Source organism: Saccoglossus kowalevskii, chromosome 4 (genome assembly GCF_978046115.1).
Source record: "Saccoglossus kowalevskii chromosome 4, keSacKowa6.1, whole genome shotgun sequence".
NCBI lineage: Eukaryota > Metazoa > Hemichordata > Enteropneusta > Harrimaniidae > Saccoglossus > Saccoglossus kowalevskii.
This window is the reverse complement of record NC_140644.1, coordinates 30,241,189-30,263,449: the sequence shown is the minus strand read 5'-3', so window position 1 is coordinate 30,263,449 and position 22,261 is coordinate 30,241,189. Positions and strand designations below refer to the sequence as shown.

At 36.8% G+C, this 22,261-nt stretch overlaps 1 protein-coding gene across 1 annotated transcript; it reads right to left on the bottom strand.

The window, feature by feature from the left end:
- Nucleotides 1–244: 244 nt before the first annotated feature.
- On the bottom strand, nt 245–9,417 carry LOC100366987 (cysteine-rich hydrophobic domain-containing protein 2-like). The gene is made up of 5 exons (XM_002739801.3): nt 9,280–9,417; nt 8,044–8,098; nt 7,490–7,645; nt 6,072–6,188; nt 245–461 (listed from the first exon to the last, which is right to left on the bottom strand). The coding sequence occupies exons 1-5, from the start codon at nt 9,399–9,401 to the stop codon at nt 411–413; spliced, it is 501 nt and encodes a 166-aa protein (XP_002739847.1). The 5' UTR covers nt 9,402–9,417; the 3' UTR covers nt 245–410.
- Nucleotides 9,418–22,261: the final 12,844 nt, after the last annotated feature.

The window sequence follows — 22,261 nt, the reverse complement described above, 5'->3', positions numbered from 1 at the left end:
GTAACTTTTAGAGAATGTCCGAATCAAAAATCAATTTTTGACTTGTTTCTCCCCTGTTACTACCTTAAATCAGGTAACATCACTCTTTATTTGTTTTCTTTCAACCCAGGCAAGTTTAACAAAAAAAAAATTAGTAAAGGTAAATTTAATTTAATATGTACATTGCCCTTTTTTCATAAATTATGGTATATAAATATTTCAACTTGTAAATGTCAGTCTCTGAATATTTACGAGTCATCGGTCATTTTTGCATTTGAGGTAACCGTGTGTTAATCAGCAGATACCAAACAGACTGAGCCGTGTTTATTACGCTGCAAGTATATAATTCAACAGCCCAAACAGCTCCACAATCCAAAAATGTTGTCTTGATTTCCTGTCTTCCTCTTCCACTCCTCTTTTAAAATTGCTTGCTAGTCTGGTTTTAAAATGGAAACTTTTGGAATGAATTCTACTTTTAGCACCTACAGAGAATCAGAAAGAACAAGAAGCAGTCGGTCAATATCATATAATCTACCGACAATAAACAAAGTTTCATTAACTGCTTTCTGCTTTCACACTACAATGTACTGTAAAATCTGTATTAGAAGCCGTGGCTTCTATAAAAATGGTACAATGCAACAGAGGGGATGCTGTTTCTATTAGAGCATCTGCACATATGAGAAATCGTGATTTTTTTGGTTCTCAATTATTCAAAAAGAATGGGTGCAACTTTTATTAGGGATGCGGCTTCTAATACAGATTTTATGATGAATTCATTTTAATTTCTATTGTTCCAATAATTCTTCAAACCATTTGTTTGATGTAAATATTGTTTTAAATATGATGTTTAGTAAAACAGCTGTTGAAGTTGTCAGATAAAAGCAAAACAAAAATAATATCAGTGTTCTCCCGAGGATGTAAACAGCGTGGCGGTCCTGCCACAGTGCTTCGATTTGCCGCCATACCGGTCAAAAATAATTTCTCCCGATAAAACTAGTTCAAATTTTACGTTTTTTTTATATAAAAAATAGAAGTATTTAATTTTTGCATGGCATCATGACTGAGTAAGAGGAATAATTGGTATAACCGGTGTATAACATCGCGAAGTAAGTTATGTCACGTCGTAACTTTGATGATTGTTTGCAAGTGTTATTTGTTCGTTCATTTACTGTAAATGTAAACGTTGTAGAAGCTGATAGCCATAACATCGCGAAGTAAGTTATGTCACGTCGTAACTTTGATGATTGTTTGCAAGTGTTATTTGTTCGTTCATTTACTGTAAATGTAAACGTTGTAGAAGCTGATAGCCATAATAATAACCAGCAATCTGCCAAATAATTACGTGGTCGATTTTTTGAAGGAGAATTTTGTAGTAAATAAGATCATGAAAGCCGTGAACATGATCCTGGCTGAAACGCTTCAAATGAGTTTCATTTAACCTTTTACAATTTATTTGTTTCTTTTTAGTCTGCTACATTTACATTTTTGTTTCATTTTTAAATTCAAACTCTTTTAAGTTGTGAAATGTAATTTTTTGACTACAAAAAAAAAATATTTGCACTGTGACGGAGCTCATTAATATTACAAAAGTGCCCAAAATAAAATTGTTTATAACACAGTAGTGGTTTAAATTCCTGGGGAGAACACTGGATATTATTATAAACAATGTGTCAGATTTTCTGCCACCAAAAGACAAATCAATATACTGATATCATTTTGACTGGTGGTGTACATCACAATATTTGTGTGTAGAGCTCACTGTGTTGCGACACATTACCACTAAGTTTTTGTACACTCCACCTCGATACTTGCTAAAGCTGTCAGACCCTGATTTGTTACACCACAATTCTGAAATATTGACGCTACAAGACTTAGCAAACGTGATTGTAATTGATCCTTTGAAATCACCTGGTTACTTTAGTGATTTAAAAGGTAATGTTCCAGAATTCAACTTATCCGATGTTTTCAACTATTAATTTGGTGTTAGCATTTTCCATTAGCCACATTATCAGACACCATGGAGCTACTAGTATATTCTGCAATTCGAATATACGGCATTCAACATCCTTCGCAGTCACCTATATTGGGTCTGCATGCAACTCTGTAGGACCTTTTCCTTTCACAAAGTGCAGGGAACAAACATACGCGTCGAACAAAACTGTTTGCCCGAGAACAGGCACTGATTCATCGACAGCACTTTTCACTCTTATATTCGTCGTAAGCACTCCTTTTAATTCCCATTGTAGCTTCAAGTATCACATATATTGTTTCGTGAGGAGGTTTACAACATGTAGGGCAATGTGGTTGCCACCATAATAAACTGAAAGCTTGACCTGTGTCACATGACTCAACTGGTTGCTAAGGTGCATGAATCATGGTCACGCGTGATGTCGCAGCTTATGGAAAATGGCTTATTTAGTCATGCCAACAGGTTTGCCTTAATATAAGACGAAGATGGTATGAAAAAAAAAAAGCCATGCATGGCACAGTCCCCGTTAGTTATCAAATTTAAGATATATAGTTTTGTTTATAGTAATATAGCTGGAATATATGTCAGGAATATGATTTTTAACATTAAAATGATTGACATTTGTATCTGATCGTCAAACAAGTACTTGTCCATATTGAGAGATATTGCTCTGGAACAGCATTCAAAATCAGCCATTTTAAATACATGTATCTATATAACATGATGTTCAACGAATATATAAAATTTAAATATAATAAGTCAAAGCATTTAAGAGATATGGCTCTAGAAGCCCAATCATTAAAAGAAAATGGCCGCCAGTCAGCCATTTTGAATCCAATCTGAAAAATAAAATGACGAGCATCAGGAACCCGTAATGTCTAATGTATGTACCAAGTTTGAACGAAATCCACCATTAAATGCTTGATATTTGATGATTTTTAGCACAAAAATGACCACCATTCAGCCATTTTGAATAGGATAGTCAAACCAATATATCTGTTTATCTATGACATGATGTATAATGAATATTTAAAATATGAACATAATCAGTGAAAGCAAGTCAGAGATATGGCACAAGAACCACATTCATTAATACAAAATGGCCGCTAGTCAACCATTTTGAATCTTCAGTGTTTACTCTAGGACGCGCGATTGCGCGATTCCCCGCCTACTACACTTTGTGCGCCCTTAAAAAAATACTCCAAGGGCGAAAATCGCCCCTTTCTTCACTGCCCATTGAATTCTTTTAATGATGGTTTGTGCGTGTATTGGACTGCGACGCGCCGAGTAGCTTGCCGATACAAATAACAATCATCCTCCCACATATTTTGTTTAAAATTGTGCGTCCTTATATTTGAAAACATTACATTGTAACCTTCTTCGGGTATGCGTACGTAAGTTGGAATAGCCCACATTGAGTTTCTGAAGTGCGTGTGTGACAGGGCGACGCGTTAAGCAACTTGGCGAGGCAACAATAAATTGTTCTTCCCGCTTGTTGCGTGATTTAATTAATTATTTCGCGCGTCAGAATCATTTAAAAAATATTTATTATTATATGAATTTGCAGCGTTATATGTAAAAACACACCACTTGATGTGTGTGTCACGTTTAATAAATTACGTCGGGTTTTCGATTCACCCATGGAGCTCATGATGCACCGTTGTTTCACGGTTGACATCTCCGGTGATACCAACAGGAAACTCATCGTGCCAGCGATGATTTCGATTGAAGACCAACTTTAATCATGTTTATTCAAAAATAAACGTAACTACAGGCATATGACAAGAAAAGTGCTTTAAAACAATGCATGCAGATCGTAACACTTGCTCAGTCAACGCAGATAGCACCCCAGCGCGAAAGACTAAGGCGCCATGTTGTTGAAAGTTTGAAAGTTCATCGCTACCATATATGGGAGCAACAAGTGACCTGATGCGTGAATTCACGTTTTTAATTGGATAACTGCTTGACACGCTGTCAAGCCCGCCAGATCGGCACAGCTCTCTGATGTGCGTAGTTTAGAATTTCCGATTGCAACTAAATTAATTAAACAATGAGCTTGCATTATGTTTTGGGGGGGGGGGGGGGCGAGTGTGTACCCAGTTTTTTTGGAATTTCCATCTTTGACGTAACTGGGTCACGGTGTTATTTTTTGGTTGATTTGCGTAAGTTATACAAAGCTGTGTGGAACGAAAGTGTTGTACTGTGAAGTTCTCGCTGAACCTACCCATGCTAGATCACGTCATAACAAATGACTAGTCTGTTTTCACCCGTAAAAAAATAATTTGAAGAATAGATCGAAACAAATTGGCGTCGTTAACAACGTGAAGAATGAGTTTATCAATAATTTGATAGACAACATAAATGCACGCTTCCCGGAAGACAGTACCAGCGTCATTTCGGCATTCGATGTATTGGCAATGCGTCATCTCTCCTTCGTACCCGCCGACCAGATCACGGCAATGAGAAATTGGAGACTGTGATCGCACATTACGGTGTTGATAAAGTAAACAAGGAGGGCCAAGTTTATAAAGCTCTTATCGATCCAGACGAAACCCGGCATGAGTGGTGTTTATTAAAAACACTAGTGATGCAGCAAGCTTACCCTCGTGACAATTTTATTTTACTGTGGAAATTGATAAACACGAATCATAAGGCCACGGTACCAAATTTAATAACTTTGGCAAAGGCAGCTGTTGTTTTGCCTGTGAATACAGCAATCTGTGAGAGGGGATTCTCTGCCCAAAACAAGGTGAAAACGTCCCTCCGAAATCGATTAGAAGAGGCTTCTTTGAATCGTCTGCTCACCATCCTAGTAGAAGGTCCTCCTCTTGCGAAATTTGATGCCAGTGAAGCTCTCAAATTATGGCAAAGCAGAAAATCTAGACGTATTTTCCAGGTTTAGAGAAAATAAAAATAGAATACTAAATACATGTTTCAGCTTTCCCTTTCAGCTTTTTGTGTTTTGGCAATTATTACTACAATTGTTCATGAAACATATTGCACGTTGTGTTGACAGGATTTCTCTGATTGTATGGTAACATGTGCAGAATGTTATTAACATTAAATAAATAACAAATAATGAAATTATTGTGTGGACTATAATTATTATATTTGCAAAATTACATACATTTCAGAACACAAAATGAAGAACATAACAATTGGTAACAAGTGGAGAAAATAATGAACAATTACTGCCAATGTTTTATTAAGAAAATTTATGCTTATTAGAAATTCCCCCCTTGTTACAGAAAATCCCCCTCTATTTTGATCTGAAGGGGCGACAATCCCCCTCATAAATACAAAGCTGGAGAAAACACTGAATCTTATCTGAAAAACAAAATTATTTGCATCAAGGTCCCATAATGTCTAATGTATATACCAAGTTTGAACAAAATCCATCTGTAAACAGCCGAGAAATGGTTGATTTTTTGGATTTTTTAGCACAAAAATGGCCGCCATTCGGCCATCTTGAATCAGATCGTAAAACAAAATGATGTGCATCAAGGTCCTATAATGTCTAATATATATATATATATACCAAGTTTGAACAAAATCCATCTGTAAATAGCCGAGAAATGCTTGATTTTGATGATTTTTAGCACAAAAATGGCCGCCATTCGACCATCTTGAATCAGATCGTGAAACAAATTGACGTGCATATGTATAATATCATGTATGATGTATGATGTATGTGTGAAGTTTGATTGTAATTAGTCCAGGCGTTTCTAAGATACAGGTCCGGACGCACGCACAGACGCACGCACGCACATATTAATCAATCGCATACAAATCCAAAATAAAACAAGTATTGCAACAGTGTTGATATATGTTGTTGCACAGCTGCAACGGTTATATATATATATTCCTATACATGTACAAGTGTAAGTGTGACAGGTTTACTACAAGTATAAACTTGTGTCCGAAAAATCTCTTTTAAACAAAACTGAATTATAAATGTTCATGAGTCCAGTGTTGCTGTTCATTTTAATGGTCAATGTCTATAACTGTACAAACATTGCTTGGAGAGTATTAGCTCTGAACAAAGGTTTGTTGTGCTCAGTTTCAGTTATTATTTACAACATGTTTGTAATATGTGACAATACAGATGAGTTTTGATACTTACATATTCCATCATATTACTGGAATCACATCTCTGTTTACACAACAACCAATGAAGTCCTAATTTATGATATAAATGACTATTTTCCCAGTCTAGTACTTTTTCAATTGAATGCTTTGTCTGTTGCAAAAAAAGAAAGAAAAAGAAAACATAATTTAGCAAGGAAGGAAAATAGATGAGGTTTGCTCATACTGCATATATACAAGGCATGTTGTGTGAGGAGTGTGATCATTTCGCGCACCTCCGTGCCATTACACAGATTTTACTAGCACAGCCTGCTTAACCACTAATCTTAGTGTTTAGTAAAGCCATTTTTATCTTGCCTGTCAAATGACAACACATGTGCACAGCACCATGGATGGAGATGGCATTATGTTAAAGACAAATTTCCATTGAAGTGAATATGAAAATTATTAATACTGCATTTAATAGAAGCACATCTTCAATAGAAGCACACACAGAGAAATGTTAGCCTGACATGTAGGTGTGAGTGGCGCCCTCGCCGGCCAAACGGCATCATACCCCACTAACGCCTGACAGAATAGTGTATGGCTCGTCGGCAAGAACAGTACTGTGAATTCGCAAAGTACATGTCTTCTTGCAATGAGTTTCAATGAATATTCATTTTGATGGTCAAAGCTGTGTTAGCATTACCGACAAAAGCAGACAGTTTTCAACAAGATAATAAACATTGGGTGGAAATTTGCCAGCACCTTATCATACACATTACGTCAACGAACAAATAAACTCTACCCTGAAAGGTTACTCTTTGATGGCTGTCACTATCTGACGTTCCTGCAATTTGATTGGTACTGACAAAAAATCGTTGAAGTGAGAAACTACATCGTTCTGTCAGGCGTGTGTTGGGTTTGTCACAACACAGAATGTGCAACTCACGCCACCTTGTCTGGCTAAAAAATTGTATGCTGATCATCAAAACGTGACTTATTTTATGCATATTTCGACCAGGAAAATATTCCCCTTGCTATCAGTTCACTTTTTTTACCACTTGATTTCAACCCTTGGCAATTCAGCCATCATCTCAGTTGTTCATTAAAATGTTCTAATGAGGAATATAGTAGTTTGACGCCAGGAACATCGTTTTCGGTTAACGCAGTCATGGTCACAGAAATACTTGTGTGCACTGAATAGGCTGCCAAAGTTTGGCCGCATTTCGGGGTGATGACATAAAAATGAATATTCTTACAAAATTCTGATGTCATTTAGTTGCAACGCTATAGATGTCATTCACAACAACAGTTACATTTACCTAGTTGAAAAGACACAGTGACAGTTTGTTTGAGAAACCGACTATTATAGAAATAGAAATATGCAAATTAGATGCATTATTATGCAAATTAATCATAATGCTAGCATAGACAGAAACAAAATAAAAATGACAATTAGGTAAACTGTCTTACCCTTTTACTAAGACATATAACAGGCCACAAGGAACAACCTAGCGTACAACAGCAGCATATGCAGCCACATAATAACCATTTTACATTGACAGGTAAAGTCTTTTTTAAAACGCTATTAAGTCTTCCTAAAGTAGCTTTGTACTCTTCAGGCGCAACCTGGAAAAAAATTTGTTATAAAAAAATTAATTTATGGTATACTGGATCGTTAAAAGCATAGGGTTGTGAGTAAGAATAATATTCAGTTATTTTCCCACTGGATTGAAAAAACAATGAGAAACAATAGACATTAGAACAATTGTATCCCATGATTCCATTGGATAATCCCAGAATTTTAGCAATATACAAACCTTTATTTATACCTGATGCACTACCAATAAAGCAAATATGATATTGCCATGAATGGGGCAAGAAGACATTGCGGGAAATATAGGAAATATTGGAGAGACATTCCAACGTGGGAGAAAAAATAGTAATAGCAAATATACTTTAATGTTACCTAATAATAATTAAATTGGAAATATCAGATGAAATTCAGAAAGGGGATCATATCTTACCTTTGCTGCAAGTCCTGATGGAAATTCAGTATCAAATTTATTACTTAAACCAAACCTAATAAAAAAAAAAAAAAATTGAATCAATCAGTGTCAATCCTTGCAATCATACTAATGTCTTTATTGTTGTCAACACTGGGATACTAATCACTCTAAGTGTAAGATCAAACAGAAAAAATATCCAGTTGGAAATTATCCAGTTCTGGTAAGAATATTTCTAGCTAAACTGGTTTGTATTATTGTACAATTGTTTCAGATCACCCATGAATGTGGTTTACGGTTATTAATTTATAACTCGAAATAAATTTTGGTAGCTGGTTGTGGATAACTCACTCCTACATGTAAATGCAATCATCCTTAACAGAGATAATTTACTACACAAGGATGATACAAAAGGCCATTCCATTAGTAAATTATATCATGTAAATAAACTGATCAAAAGTATCACTATAGTCTCCATATCAGCCTACCTTGTAACTATGTATGAGCATTTAGAGATTATGAGAAAGAGCCGTTTTATAACTCAGAACTACTAAGGACACAGAATATTACATCAATGAATCTCCAAGTGAAATGATAGAAAATCATTTTTAGAAACTAGTTTTAGATATACTTGAGTATGGCCAGTTTCTTCTCCAGAATGTTTTTCTGTGAAATGTGGAAGCAAACAGTAATTCTGGTAAACGGAGCTTTATTCCTCGTAAAACTGATCTTTGCGCCCCCCCCTCCAACCGGCATTTCCTTTTAACGGAAACTGTTTTGATTTGGCGGCGACCTTGATACGTGGCATACTTTTCGAAAAAGAAAGTGTAATGCTAATTTCCCAGTCTATAAAAACTGTCATTGATAAAATAAAAAAAAAAAAACACTGAACCAAACTCTTTCAGTTTGACAAAACGTCAATAAAATCCCACCAGCAAAATATAAACAAACCATCACCGGCCAGGACATTCGAAATAAAAAGACAGCTTTCATTTACATTTTGTGGTTGTAATCGCTGTTAAGGCATCAATTCATTGAAAAAGAGAGAAACGTTTTTTGTTTTTTTTTAATCAAAATACAAGAACTAGAACGGCTATGTGACACATAGGCGCGATTTCACAAATCACTGTACTGTAGTGTGTAGCTCTAAACAATGCAATGGCAACTCGATCACAACTCGTGCGCGAGACAGCTGGGTCAACAACGACAAAGCTCGGCGTTTAAACGAGAATTCTTGTGAGTAATACATATGCTTACACAGTGACATGACCGGCTCCTCTTACAATAATGGGATCTGGAACCATACTGATAAAAGTTTCGTCGAGTAAGCCATCATTTTCTTCGTCGTCTTCTTCATAGATCGCATCGAAGTCAGCCATCTTGTTCTAATACCTGCAATTCTCGTTGACTTGTCTCTCGCGAGAGTGTGAAAGTAATGACCCCCCCCCCCCTTCCCGGCGGTATATGCTGTAATAAAACCTTGGCCTATTTTCTAACATTACAAGGAATGGATACTTACTAAGACATACTTAAACAACATGTTTCTGTATTTTTAAGGCTGGACCATTTTCACTATCAATGAAAACTGGCCCTGGCGAATCGCCAGTATGCAAGAGGGGAAGCGTTTTCCCTTCTGCCATCTTGTTGGGAGCGTTTTTTTTCTTCTTCATATTCAACTCAAGTTGCTGTCCGAACTTCTCTTTTCGTAATTAATTTTATCCACCCCACATAGAAAGTATATATATCAGTCACTAGTTTTGTTTGTTTTTACTTGTGACGAAGAGTATTGCGGTTTTTTTTATTCTGAAAAATGTGTAAGTTGGTTGTTTCTACTGAACTATGTGTATCTCGGTGAGATCCGACACAGAGTATGTATTATTTATCCGATTAAGGATTAAACCTCCAAACAATAAAATAAAAATAGAATAAATTAGTGCTTTATTGACACCGTAAAGAAAATATTACATTTCTTTTTTTGGTTATGTACATCAATGAAGATGAAAAATTGAAAACATAGATGTTTGCTCTGCATTGCCACGTTAATTCACAAAAAGTGAGTTGTTCTAAGCTGAATGGTCGGACTAGATGCCGTGTATGATCACGACATTTTGAAAAAAAAGTACTTTCTTCGTGTACTCAAAAGCTGGTTTCCAGGCTAGGTCTGGATCAGAAAGTATATTTACTCGTTCTGCAAAAGTCCATTTATTATGAACCTTTCTAGTAAGATAAAATTACATTTATTTTTTATTAAAGTAGTTGTGCATTGGGTGAATAGTCCGAAATCAATTTTACTGTGGCCTTTAAAATGAATTGCGCCCTCCTACGTCTGCTGGTCGTCTGTGCACAGAGGGCGCACGTCATGCAAACTCAATATACTTGTTTACCAAAATAAGTTTGAATCATCACGGATTAGGCATTAATCCACCAATTCGAAACCGCCTCAAATATAACGTTAGGTTATCCTAAATCTGAATAAAAAAGTATACTTAATACAACAGTTTGAAACACTGCGATTGAAATACATGTAATTCCATACAAACCATATGAGAATATCTCGGAGAACTCAATACATGTAATTCCCTACAAACCATGTGAGAAGACCTCGGAGAACTCATTACATGTAATTCCCTACAAACCATACAAGAAGACCTCGGAGAACTCAATACATGTAATTCCATGCAAACCATATGAGAAGACCTCGAAGAACTCAATACATGTAATTCCCTACAAATCATATGAGAAGACCTCAGAGAACTCAATACATGTAATTCCCTTCAAACCATATGAGATGACATCGAAGAACTCAATACATGTAATTCCTTACAAACCATATGAGAAGACCTAGGAGAACACAATACATTTAATTCCCTACAAACCATATGAGAAGACCTCGAAGAACTCAATACATGTAATTCCCTACAAACCATATGTAAAGACCTCGGAGAACTCAATACATGTAATTCCCTACAAACCATATGAGAAGACCGCAGAGAACTCAACACATGTAATTCCCTACAAATCATATGAGAAGACCTCGGAGAACTCAATACATGCAATTCCCTTCAAACCATATGAGAAGACCTCGGAGAACTCAATACATGTAATTCCCTACAAACCATATGGGAAGACCTCGGAGAACTCAATACATGTAATTCCCTACAAATCATATGAGAAGACCTCGGAGAACTCAATACATGTAATTCCCTTCAAACCATATGAGAAGACCTCGAAGAACTCAACACATGTAATTCCCTTCAAACCACATGAGAAGACCTCGGAAAACTCATTACATGTAATTCCCTACAAACCATATGAGAAGACCTTGGAGAAGTCAATACATGTAATTCCATGCAAACCATGTGAGAAGACTTTGGAGAACTCAATACATGTAATTCCCTTCAAACCACATGAGAAGACCTCGGAAAACTCATTACATGTAATTCCCTACAAACCATATGAGAAGACCTTGGAGAACTCAATACATGTAATTCCATGCAAACCATGTGAGAAGACTTTAGAGAACTCAATACATGTAATTCCCTACAAACCATATAAAAAGATCTCGGAGAACTCAATACATGTAATTGCCTACAAACCATATGAGAAGACCTCGGAGAACTCAATACATGTAATTCCCTACAAACCATATGTGAAGACCTCGGAGAACTCAATACATGTAATTCCCTTCAAATCATATGAGAAGACCTCGGAGAACTCAATACATGTAATTCCCTTCAAACCATATGAGAAGACCTCGAAGAACTCAACACATGTAATTCCCTTCAAACCACATGAGAAGACCTCGGAAAACTCATTACATGTAATTCCCTACAAACCATATGAGAAGACCTCGGGGAACTCAATACATGTAATTCCCTACAAACCATATGAGAATACTTCGGAGAAATCAATACATATAAATTACCTACAAACCATATGAGAATACATCGCTGAACTCAATACATGTAATTCTCTGCAAACCATATGAGGATACATGTAATGTCCTACAAACCATATGAGAAGATTTCGGAGAACTCAATACATGTAATTCCCTACAAACCACATGAGAAGACCTTGGAGAACTCATTAAATGTAATTCCGTACAAACCATACGAGAAGACCTCGGAGAACTCATTACATGTAATTCCCTACAAACCATATGAGAGGACCTCAGAGAACTCATTACATGTAATTTCCTACAAACCAAATTAGAATACCTCGGAGAACTCAATACATGTAATTCCCTTCAAACCACATGAGAATACTTCGGAGAAATCAATACATATAAATTACCTACAAACCATATGAGAATACATCGCTGAACTCAATACATGTAATTCTCTGCAAACCATATGAGGATACATGTAATGTCCTACAAACCATATGAGAAGATTTCGGAGAACTCAATACATGTAATTCCCTACAAACCATATGAGAAGACCTTGGAGAACTCATTACATGTAATTCCCTACAAACCATATGAGAAGACCTCGGAGAACTCATTACATGTAATTCCCTACAAACCATATGAGAGGACCTCGGAGAACTCATTACATGTAATTCCCTATAAACAAAATGAGAATACTTCGGAGAACTCATTACATGCAATTACCTACAAACCATATGAGAATACCTCGGAGAACTCATTACATGTAATTCCCTACAAACCATATGAGAATACCTCGGAGAACTCAATACATGTAATTCTCTTCAAACCACATGAGAATACTTCGGAGAACTCAATACATGTAATTCCCTACAAACCATATGAGAGGACCTCGGAGAACTCATTACATGCACTTACCTACAAACCATATGAGAATACCTCGGAGAACTCAATACATGTAATTCCCATCAAACCATATGAGAATACTTCGGAGAACTCAATACATATAATTCCCTACAAACCAGATGAGAATACATCGCTGAACTCAATACATGTAATTCTCTGCAAACCATATGAGGATACATGTAATGCCCTACAAACCATATGAGAAGACCTCTATGAACTCAATACATGTAATTCCCTACAAACCATATGGGAAGACCTCGGAGAACTCATTAGATGTAATTCCCTACAAACCATATGAGAAGACCTTGGATAACTCAATACATGTAATTGCATGCAAACCATGTGAGAAGACTTTGGAGAACTCAATACATGTAATTCCCTACAAACCATATGAGAAGACCTCGGAGAACTCAATACATGTAAATGCCTACAAACCATATGAGAAGACCTCGGAGAACTCAATACATGTAATTCCCTACAAACCATATGAGGAGACCTCGGAGAACTCAATGCATGTAATTCCATGCAAACCATATGAGAAGAGCTCGGGGAACTCAATATATGTAATTCCATGCAAACCATAAGAGGATTCCTCGGATAACTCAATACATGTAATTCCATGCAAATCGTACGAGAAGACCTCGGAGAACTCAATAGATGTAATTCCCTACCAACCATATGTGAAGACCTCGGAGAACTCATTAGATGTAATTCCCTACAAACTCAATACATGTAATTCTCTTCAAACCATATGAGGATACATGTAATGTCCTACAAACCATATGAGAAGATTTCAGAGAACTCAATACATGTAATTCCCTACAAACCATATGAGAAGACCTCGGAGAACTCAATACATGTAATTCCATGCAAACCATGTGAGAAGACTTTGGAGAACTCAATACATGTAATTCCCTACAAACCATATAAGAAGACCTCGGAGAACTCAATACATGTAATTGCCTACAAACCATATGAGAAGACCTCGGAGAACTCATTAGATGTAATTCCCTACAAACTCAATACATGTAATTCTCTTCAAACCATATCAGAAGACCTCAGAGAACTCAATACATGTAATTCCCTGCAAACAATATGAGAAGACCTAGAAGAACTCAATACATGTAATCCCCTTCAAACAATATGAGAACACTTCGTAGAACTCAATACATGTAATTCCCTACAAAACATATGAGAAGACGTCGGAGAACTCAATACATGTAATTCACTTCAAACCATATGAGAAGACCTCGGAGAACTCAATACATGTAATTCCCTACAAACCATATGAGAGGACCTTGGAGAACTCATTACATGTAATTGCCTACAAACCATATGAGAAGGCCTCGGAGAACTCAATACATGTAATTCCATGCAAACCAGATAAGAATACCTCAGAGAACTCAATACATGTTAGTCCATGCAAACCATATGAGAAGACTTTGGAGAACTCAATACATGTAATTCCCAACAAACCATATGTGAAGACCTCAGAACTCATTAGATGTAATTCCCTACAAAACATATGAGAAGACCTTGGAGAACTCAATACATGTAATTCCATGCAAACCATGTGAGAAGTCTTTGGAGAACTCAATACATGTAATTCCCTACAAACCATATAAGAAGACCTCGGAGAACTCAATACATGTAATTGCCTACAAACCATTTGAGAAGACCTCGGAGAACTCAATACATGTAATTCCCTACAAACCATATGGGAAGACCTCGGAGAACTCAATACATGTAATTCCCTTCAAACCATATGAGAAGACCTCGGAGAACTCAATACATGTAATTCCCTTCAAACCATATGAGAAGACCTCGAAGAACTCAATACATGTAATTCCCTTCAAACCACGTGAGAAGACCTCGTAAAACTCATTACATGTAATTCCCTACAAACCATATGAGAAGACCTCGGGGAACTCAATACATGTAATTCCCTACAAACCAAATGAGAGTACCTCGGAGAACTCATTACATGTAATTTCCTGCAAACCAAATTAGAATACCTCGGAGAACTCAATACATGTAATTCCCTTCAAACCACATGAGAATACTTCGCAGAAATCAATACATATAAATTATCTACAAACCATATGAGAATACATCGCTGAACTCAATACATGTAATTCTCTGCAAACCATATGAGGATACATGTAATGTCCTACAAACCATATGAGAAGATTTCGGAGAACTCAATACATGTAATTCCCTACAAACCATATGAGAAGACCTCGGAGAACTCAATACATGTAATTCCATGCAAACCATGTGAGAAGACTTTGGAGAGCTCAATACATGTAATTCCCTACAAACCATATAAGAAGACCTCGGATAACTCAATACATGTAATTGCCTACAAACCATATGAGAAGACCTCGGAGAACTCAATACATGTAATTCCCTACAAACCATATGGGAAGACCTCGGAGAACTCAATACATGTAATTCCCTTCAAACCATATGAGAATACTTCAGAGAAATCGATACATATAAATTACCTACAAACCATATGAGAATACATCGCTGAACTCAATACATGTAATTCTCTGCAAACCATATGAGGATACATGTAATGTCCTACAAACCATATGAGAAGATTTCGGAGAACTCAATACATGTAATTCCCTACAAACCATATGAGAAGACCTTGGATAACTCATTAAATGTAATTCCGTACAAACCATATGAGAATACCTCGGAGAACTCATTACATGTAATTCCCTACAAACCATATGAGAGGACCTCAGAGAACTCATTACATGTAATTTCCTACAAACCAAATTAGAATACCTCGGAGAACTCAATACATGTAATTCCCTTCAAACCACATGAGAATACTTCGGAGAAATCAATACATATAAATTACCTACAAACCATATGAGAATACATCGCTGAACTCAATACATGTAATTCTCTGCAAACCATATGAGGATACATGTAATGTCCTACAAACCATATGAGAAGATTTCGGAGAACTCAATACATGTAATTCCCTACAAACCATATGAGAAAACCTTGGAGAACTCATTACATGTAATTCCCTACAAACCATATGAGAAGACCTCGGAGAACTCATTACATGTAATTCCCTACAAACCATATGAGAGGACCTCGGAGAACTCATTACATGTAATTTCCTATAAACAAAATGAGAATACTTCGGAGAACTCATTACATGCAATTACCTACAAACCATATGAGAATACCTCGGAGAACTCATTACATGTAATTCCCTACAAACCATATGAGAATACCTCGGAGAACTCAATACATGTAATTCCCTTCAAACCACATGAGAATACTTCGGAGAACTCAATACATGTAATTCCCTACAAACCATATGAGAGGACCTCGGAGAACTCATTACATGCACTTCCCTACAAACCATATGAGAATACCTCGGAGAACTCAATACATGTAATTCCCATCAAACCATATGAGAATACTTCGGAGAACTCAATACATGTAATTCTCTGCAAACCATATGAGGATACATGTAATGCCCTACAAACCATATGAGAAGACCTCTATGAACTCAATACATGTAATTCCCTACAAACCATATGAGAAGACCTCGGAGAACTCATTAGATGTAATTCCCTACAAACCATATGAGAAGACCTTGGATAACTCAATACATGTAATTGCATGCAAACCATGTGAGAAGACTTTGGAGAACTCAATACATGTAATTCCCTACAAACCATATGAGAAGACCTCGGAGAACTCAATACATGTAATTGCCTACAAACCATACGAGAAGACCTCGGAGAACTCAATACATGTAATTCCCTACAAACCATATGAGGAGACCTCGGAGAACTCAATGCATGTAATTCCATTCAAACCATATGAGAGGATCTCGGGGAACTCAATATATGTAATTCCATGCAAACCATAGGAGGATTCCTCGGTTAACTCAATACATGTAATTCCATGCAAACCGTACGAGAAAACCTCGAAGAACTCAATAGATGTAATTCCCTACCAACCATATGTGAAGACCTCGGAGAACTCATTAGATGTAATTCCCTACAAACTCAATACATGTAATTCTCTTCAAACCATATCAGAAGACCTCAGAGAACTCAATACATGTAATTCCCTGCAAACAACATGAGAAGACCTAGAAGAACTCAATACATGTAATCCCCTTCAAACAATATGAGAACACTTCGTAGAACTCAATACATGTAATTCCCTACAAAACATATCAGAAGACGTCGGAGAACTCAATACATGTAATTCACTTCAAACCATATGGGAGGACCTTGGAGAACTCATTACATGTAATTCCCTACAAACCATATGAGAAGGCCTCGGAGAACTCAATACATGTAATTCCATGCAAACCAGATAAGAATACCTCGGAGAACTCAATACATGTTAGTCCATGCAAACCATATGAGAAGACTTTGGAGAACTCAATACATGTAATTCCCAACAAACCATATGTGAAGACCTCGGAGAACTCATTAGATGTAATTCCCTACAAAACATATGAGAAGACCTTGGAGAACTCAATACATGTAATTCCATGCAAACCATATGAGAAGACCTCGGAGAACTCAATACATGTAATTCCCTACAAACCATATGGGAAGACCTCGGAGAACTCAATACATGTAATTCCCTTCAAACCATATGAGAAGACCTCGGAGAACTCAATACATGTAATTCCCTTCAAACCATATGAGAAGACCTCGAAGAACTCAATACATGTAATTCCCTTCAAACCACGTGAGAAGACCTCGGAAAACTCATTACATGTAATTCCCTACAAACCATATGAGAAGACCTCGGGGAACTCAATACATGTAATTCCCTACAAACCATAAGAGAGGACCTCGGAGAACTCATTACATGTAATTTCCTACAAACCAAATAAGAATACCTCGGAGAACTCAATACATGTAATTCCCTTCAAACCACATGAGAATACTTTGCAGAAATCAATACATATAAATTACCTACAAGCCATATGGGAATACATCGCTGTACTCAATACATGTAATTCTCTGCAAACCATATGAGGATACATGTAATGTCCTACACACCATATGAGACGATTTCGGAGAACTCAATACATGTAATTCCCTACAAACCATATGAGAAGACCTCGGAGAACTCATTACATGTAATTCCCTACAAACCATATGAGAGGACCTCGGAGAACTCATTACATGTAATTCCCTATAAACAAAATGAGAATACTTCGGAGAACTCATTACATGCAATTACCTACAAACCATATGAGAATACCTCGGAGAACTCATTACATGTAATTCCCTACAAACCATATGAGAATACCTCGGAGAACTCAATACATGTAATTCCCTTCAAACCACATGAGAATACTTCGGAGAACTCAATACATGTAATTCCCTACAAACCATATGAGAGAACCTCGGAGAACTCATTACATGTAATTTCCTACAAACCAAATTAGAATACTTCGTGGGAACTCATTACATGTAATTCCCTACTAACCATATAAGAAGACCTCGAAGAACTCAATACATGTAATTCCCTTCAAACCACATGAGAAGACCTCGGAAAACTCATTACATGTAATTCCCTACAAACCATATGAGAAGACCTCGGGGGAACTCAATACATGTAATTCCCTACAAACCATATGAGAATACTTCGGAGAAATCAATACATATAAATTACCTACAAACCATATGAGAATACATCGCTGAACTCAATACATGTAATTCTCTGCAAACCATATGAGGATACATGTAATGTCCTACAAACCATATGAGAAGATTTCGGAGAACTCAATACATGTAATTCCCTACAAACCATATGAGAAGACCTTGGAGAACTCATTAAATGTAATTCCGTACAAACCATACGAGAAGACCTCGGAGATCTCATTACATGTAATTCCCTACAAACCATATGAGAGGAACTCAGAGAACTCATTACATGTAATTTCCTACAAACAAAATTAGAATACCTCGGAGAACTCAATACATGTAATTCCCTTCAAACCACATGAGAATACTTCGGAGAAATCAATACATATAAATTACCTACAAACCATATGAGAATACATCGCTGAACTCAATACATGTAATTCTCTGCAAACCATATGAGGATACATGTAATGTCCTACAAACCATATGAGAAGATTTCGGAGAACTCAATACATGTAATTCCCTACAAACCATATGAGAAGACCTTGGAGAACTCATTACATGTAATTCCCTACAAACCATATGAGAAGACCTCGGAGAACTCATTACATGTAATTCCCTACAAACCATATGAGAGGACCTCGGAGAACTCATTACATGTAATTCCCTATAAACAAAATGAGAATACTTCGGAGAACTCATTACATGCAATTACCTACAAACCATATGAGAATACCTCGGAGAACTCATTACATGTAATTCCCTACAAACCATATGAGAATACCTCGGAGAACTCAATACATGTAATTCCCTTCAAACCACATGAGAATACTTCGGAGAACTCAATACATGTAATTCCCTACAAACCATATGAGAGGACCTCGGAGAACTCATTACATGCACTTCCCTGCAAACCATATGAGAATACCTCGGAGAACTCAATACATGTAATTCCCATCAAACCATATGAGAATACTTCGGAGAACTCAATACATATAATTCCCTACAAACCATATGAGAATACATCGCTGAACTCAATACATGTAATTCTCTGCAAACCATATGAGGATACATGTAATGCCCTACAAACCATATGAGAAGACCTCTATGAACTCAATACATGTAATTCCCTACAAACCATACGAGAAGACCTCGGAGAACTCATTAGATGTAATTCCCTACAAACCATATGAGAAGACCTTGGATAACTCAATACATGTAATTGCATGCAAACCATGTGAGAAGACTTTGGAGAACTCAATACATGTAATTCCCTACAAACCATATGAGAAGACCTCGGAGAACTCAATACATGTAATTGCCTACAAACCATATGAGAAGACCTCGGAGAACTCAATACATGTAATTCCCTACAAACCATATGAGGAGTCCTCGGAGAACTCAATGCATGTAATTCCATGCAAACCATATGAGAAGAGCTCGGGGAACTCAATATATGTAATTCCATGCAAACCATAGGAGGATTCCTCGGATAACTCAATACATGTAATTCCATGCAAACCGTACGAGAAGACCTCGGAGAACTCAATAGATGTAATTCCCTACCAACCATATGTGAAGACCTCGGAGAACTCATTAGATGTAATTCCCTACAAACTCAATACATGTAATTCTCTTCAAACCATATCAGAAGACCTCAGAGAACTCAATACATGTAATTCCCTGCAAACAATATGAGAAGACCTAGAAGAACTCAATACATGTAATCCCCTTCAAACAATATGAGAACACTTCGTAGAACTCAATACATGTAATTCCATACAAAACATATGAGAAGACGTCGGAGAACTCAATACATGTAATTCACTTCAAACCATATGAGATGACCTCGGAGAACTCAATACATGTAATTCCCTACAAACCATATGAGAGGACCTTGGAGAACTCATTACATGTAATTCCCTACAAACCATATGAGAAGGCCTCGGAGAACTCAATACATGTAATTCCATGCAAACCAGATAAGAATACTTCGGAGAACTCAATACATGTTAGTCCATGCAAACCATATGAGAAGACTTTGGAGAACTCAATACATGTAATTCCCAACAAACCATATGTGAAGACCTCGGAGAACTCATTACATGTAATTCCCTACAAACCATATGAGAGGACCTCGGAGAACTCATTACATGTAATTCCCTATAAACAAAATGAGAATACTTCGGAGAACTCATTACATGCAATTACCTACAAACCATATGAGAATACCTCGGAGAACTCATTACATGTAATTCCCTACAAACCATATGAGAATACCTCGGAGAACTCAATACATGTAATTCCCTTCAAACCACATGAGAAAACTTCGGAGAACTCAATACATGTAATTCCCTACAAACCATATGAGAGGACCTCGGAGAACTCATTACATGCACTTCCCTGCAAACCATATGAGAATACCTCGGAGAACTCAATACATGTAATTCCCATCAAACCATATGAGAATACTTCGGAGAACTCAATACATATAATTCCCTACAAACCATATGAGAATACATCGCTGAACTCAATACATGTAATTCTCTGCAAACCATATGAGGATACATGTAATGCCCTACAAACCATATGAGAAGACCTCTATGAACTCAATACATGTAATTCCCTACAAACCATACGAGAAGACCTCGGAGAACTCATTAGATGTAATTCCCTACAAACCATATGAGAAGACCTTGGATAACTCAATACATGTAATTGCATGCAAACCATGTGAGAAGACTTTGGAGAACTCAATACATGTAATTCCCTACAAACCATATGAGAAGACCTCGGAGAACTCAATACATGTAATTGCCTACAAACCATATGAGAAGACCTCGGAGAACTCAATACATGTAATTCCCTACTAACCATATGAGGAGTCCTCGGAGAACTCAATGCATGTAATTCCATGCAAACCATATGAGAAGAGCTCGGGGAACTCAATATATGTAATTCCATGCAAACCATAGGAGAAGACTTTGGAGAACTCAATACATGTAATTCCCAACAAACCATATGTGAAGACCTCGGAGAACTCATTAGATGTAATTCCCTACAAAACATATGAGAAGACCTTGGAGAACTCAATACATGTAATTCCATGCAAACCATGTGAGAAGACTTTGGAGAACTCAATACATGTAATTCCCTACAAACCATATAAGAAGACCTCGGAGAACTCAATACATGTAATTGCCTACAAACCATATGAGAAGACCTCAGAGAACTCAATACATGTAATTCCCTACAAACCATATGGGAAGACCTCGGAGAACTCAATACATGTAATTCCCTTCAAACCATATGAGAAGACCTCGGAGAACTCAATACATGTAATTCCCTTCAAACCACATGAGAAGACCTCGAAGAACTCAATACATGTAATTCCCTTCAAACCATGTGAGAAGACCTCGGAAAACTCATTACATGTAATTCCCTACAAACCATATGAGAAGACCTCGGGGAACTCAATACATGTAATTCCCTACAAACCATATGAGAGGACCTCGGAGAACTCATTACATGTAATTTCCTACAAACCAAATTAGAATACCTCGAAGAACTCAATACATGCAATTCCCTTCAAACCACATGAGAATACTTCGCAGAAATCAATACATATAAATTACCTACAAACCATATGAGAATACATCGCTGAACTCAATGCATGTAATTCTCTGCAAACCATATGAGGATACATGTAATGTCCTACAAACCATATGAGAAGATTTCAGAGAACTCAATACATGTAATTCCATGCAAACCATGTGAGAAGACTTTGGAG

Bases quoted from the DNA above. Each gene is read 5' to 3' on its own strand.
- LOC100366987 (XM_002739801.3), bottom strand. From the start codon at position 9,401: ATGGCTGACTTCGATGCGATCTATGAAGAAGACGACGAAGAAAATGAT. The intron at 8,099-9,279 runs GTAAGCATATGT...TTTTTTTATTAG, and splicing joins GGAGCCGGTCATGTCACTGT to GTTTGGTTTAAGTAATAAAT. The intron at 462-6,071 runs GTAAGTATCAAA...GATTCTCTGTAG, and splicing joins CCAGTAATATGATGGAATAT to GTGCTAAAAGTAGAATTCAT.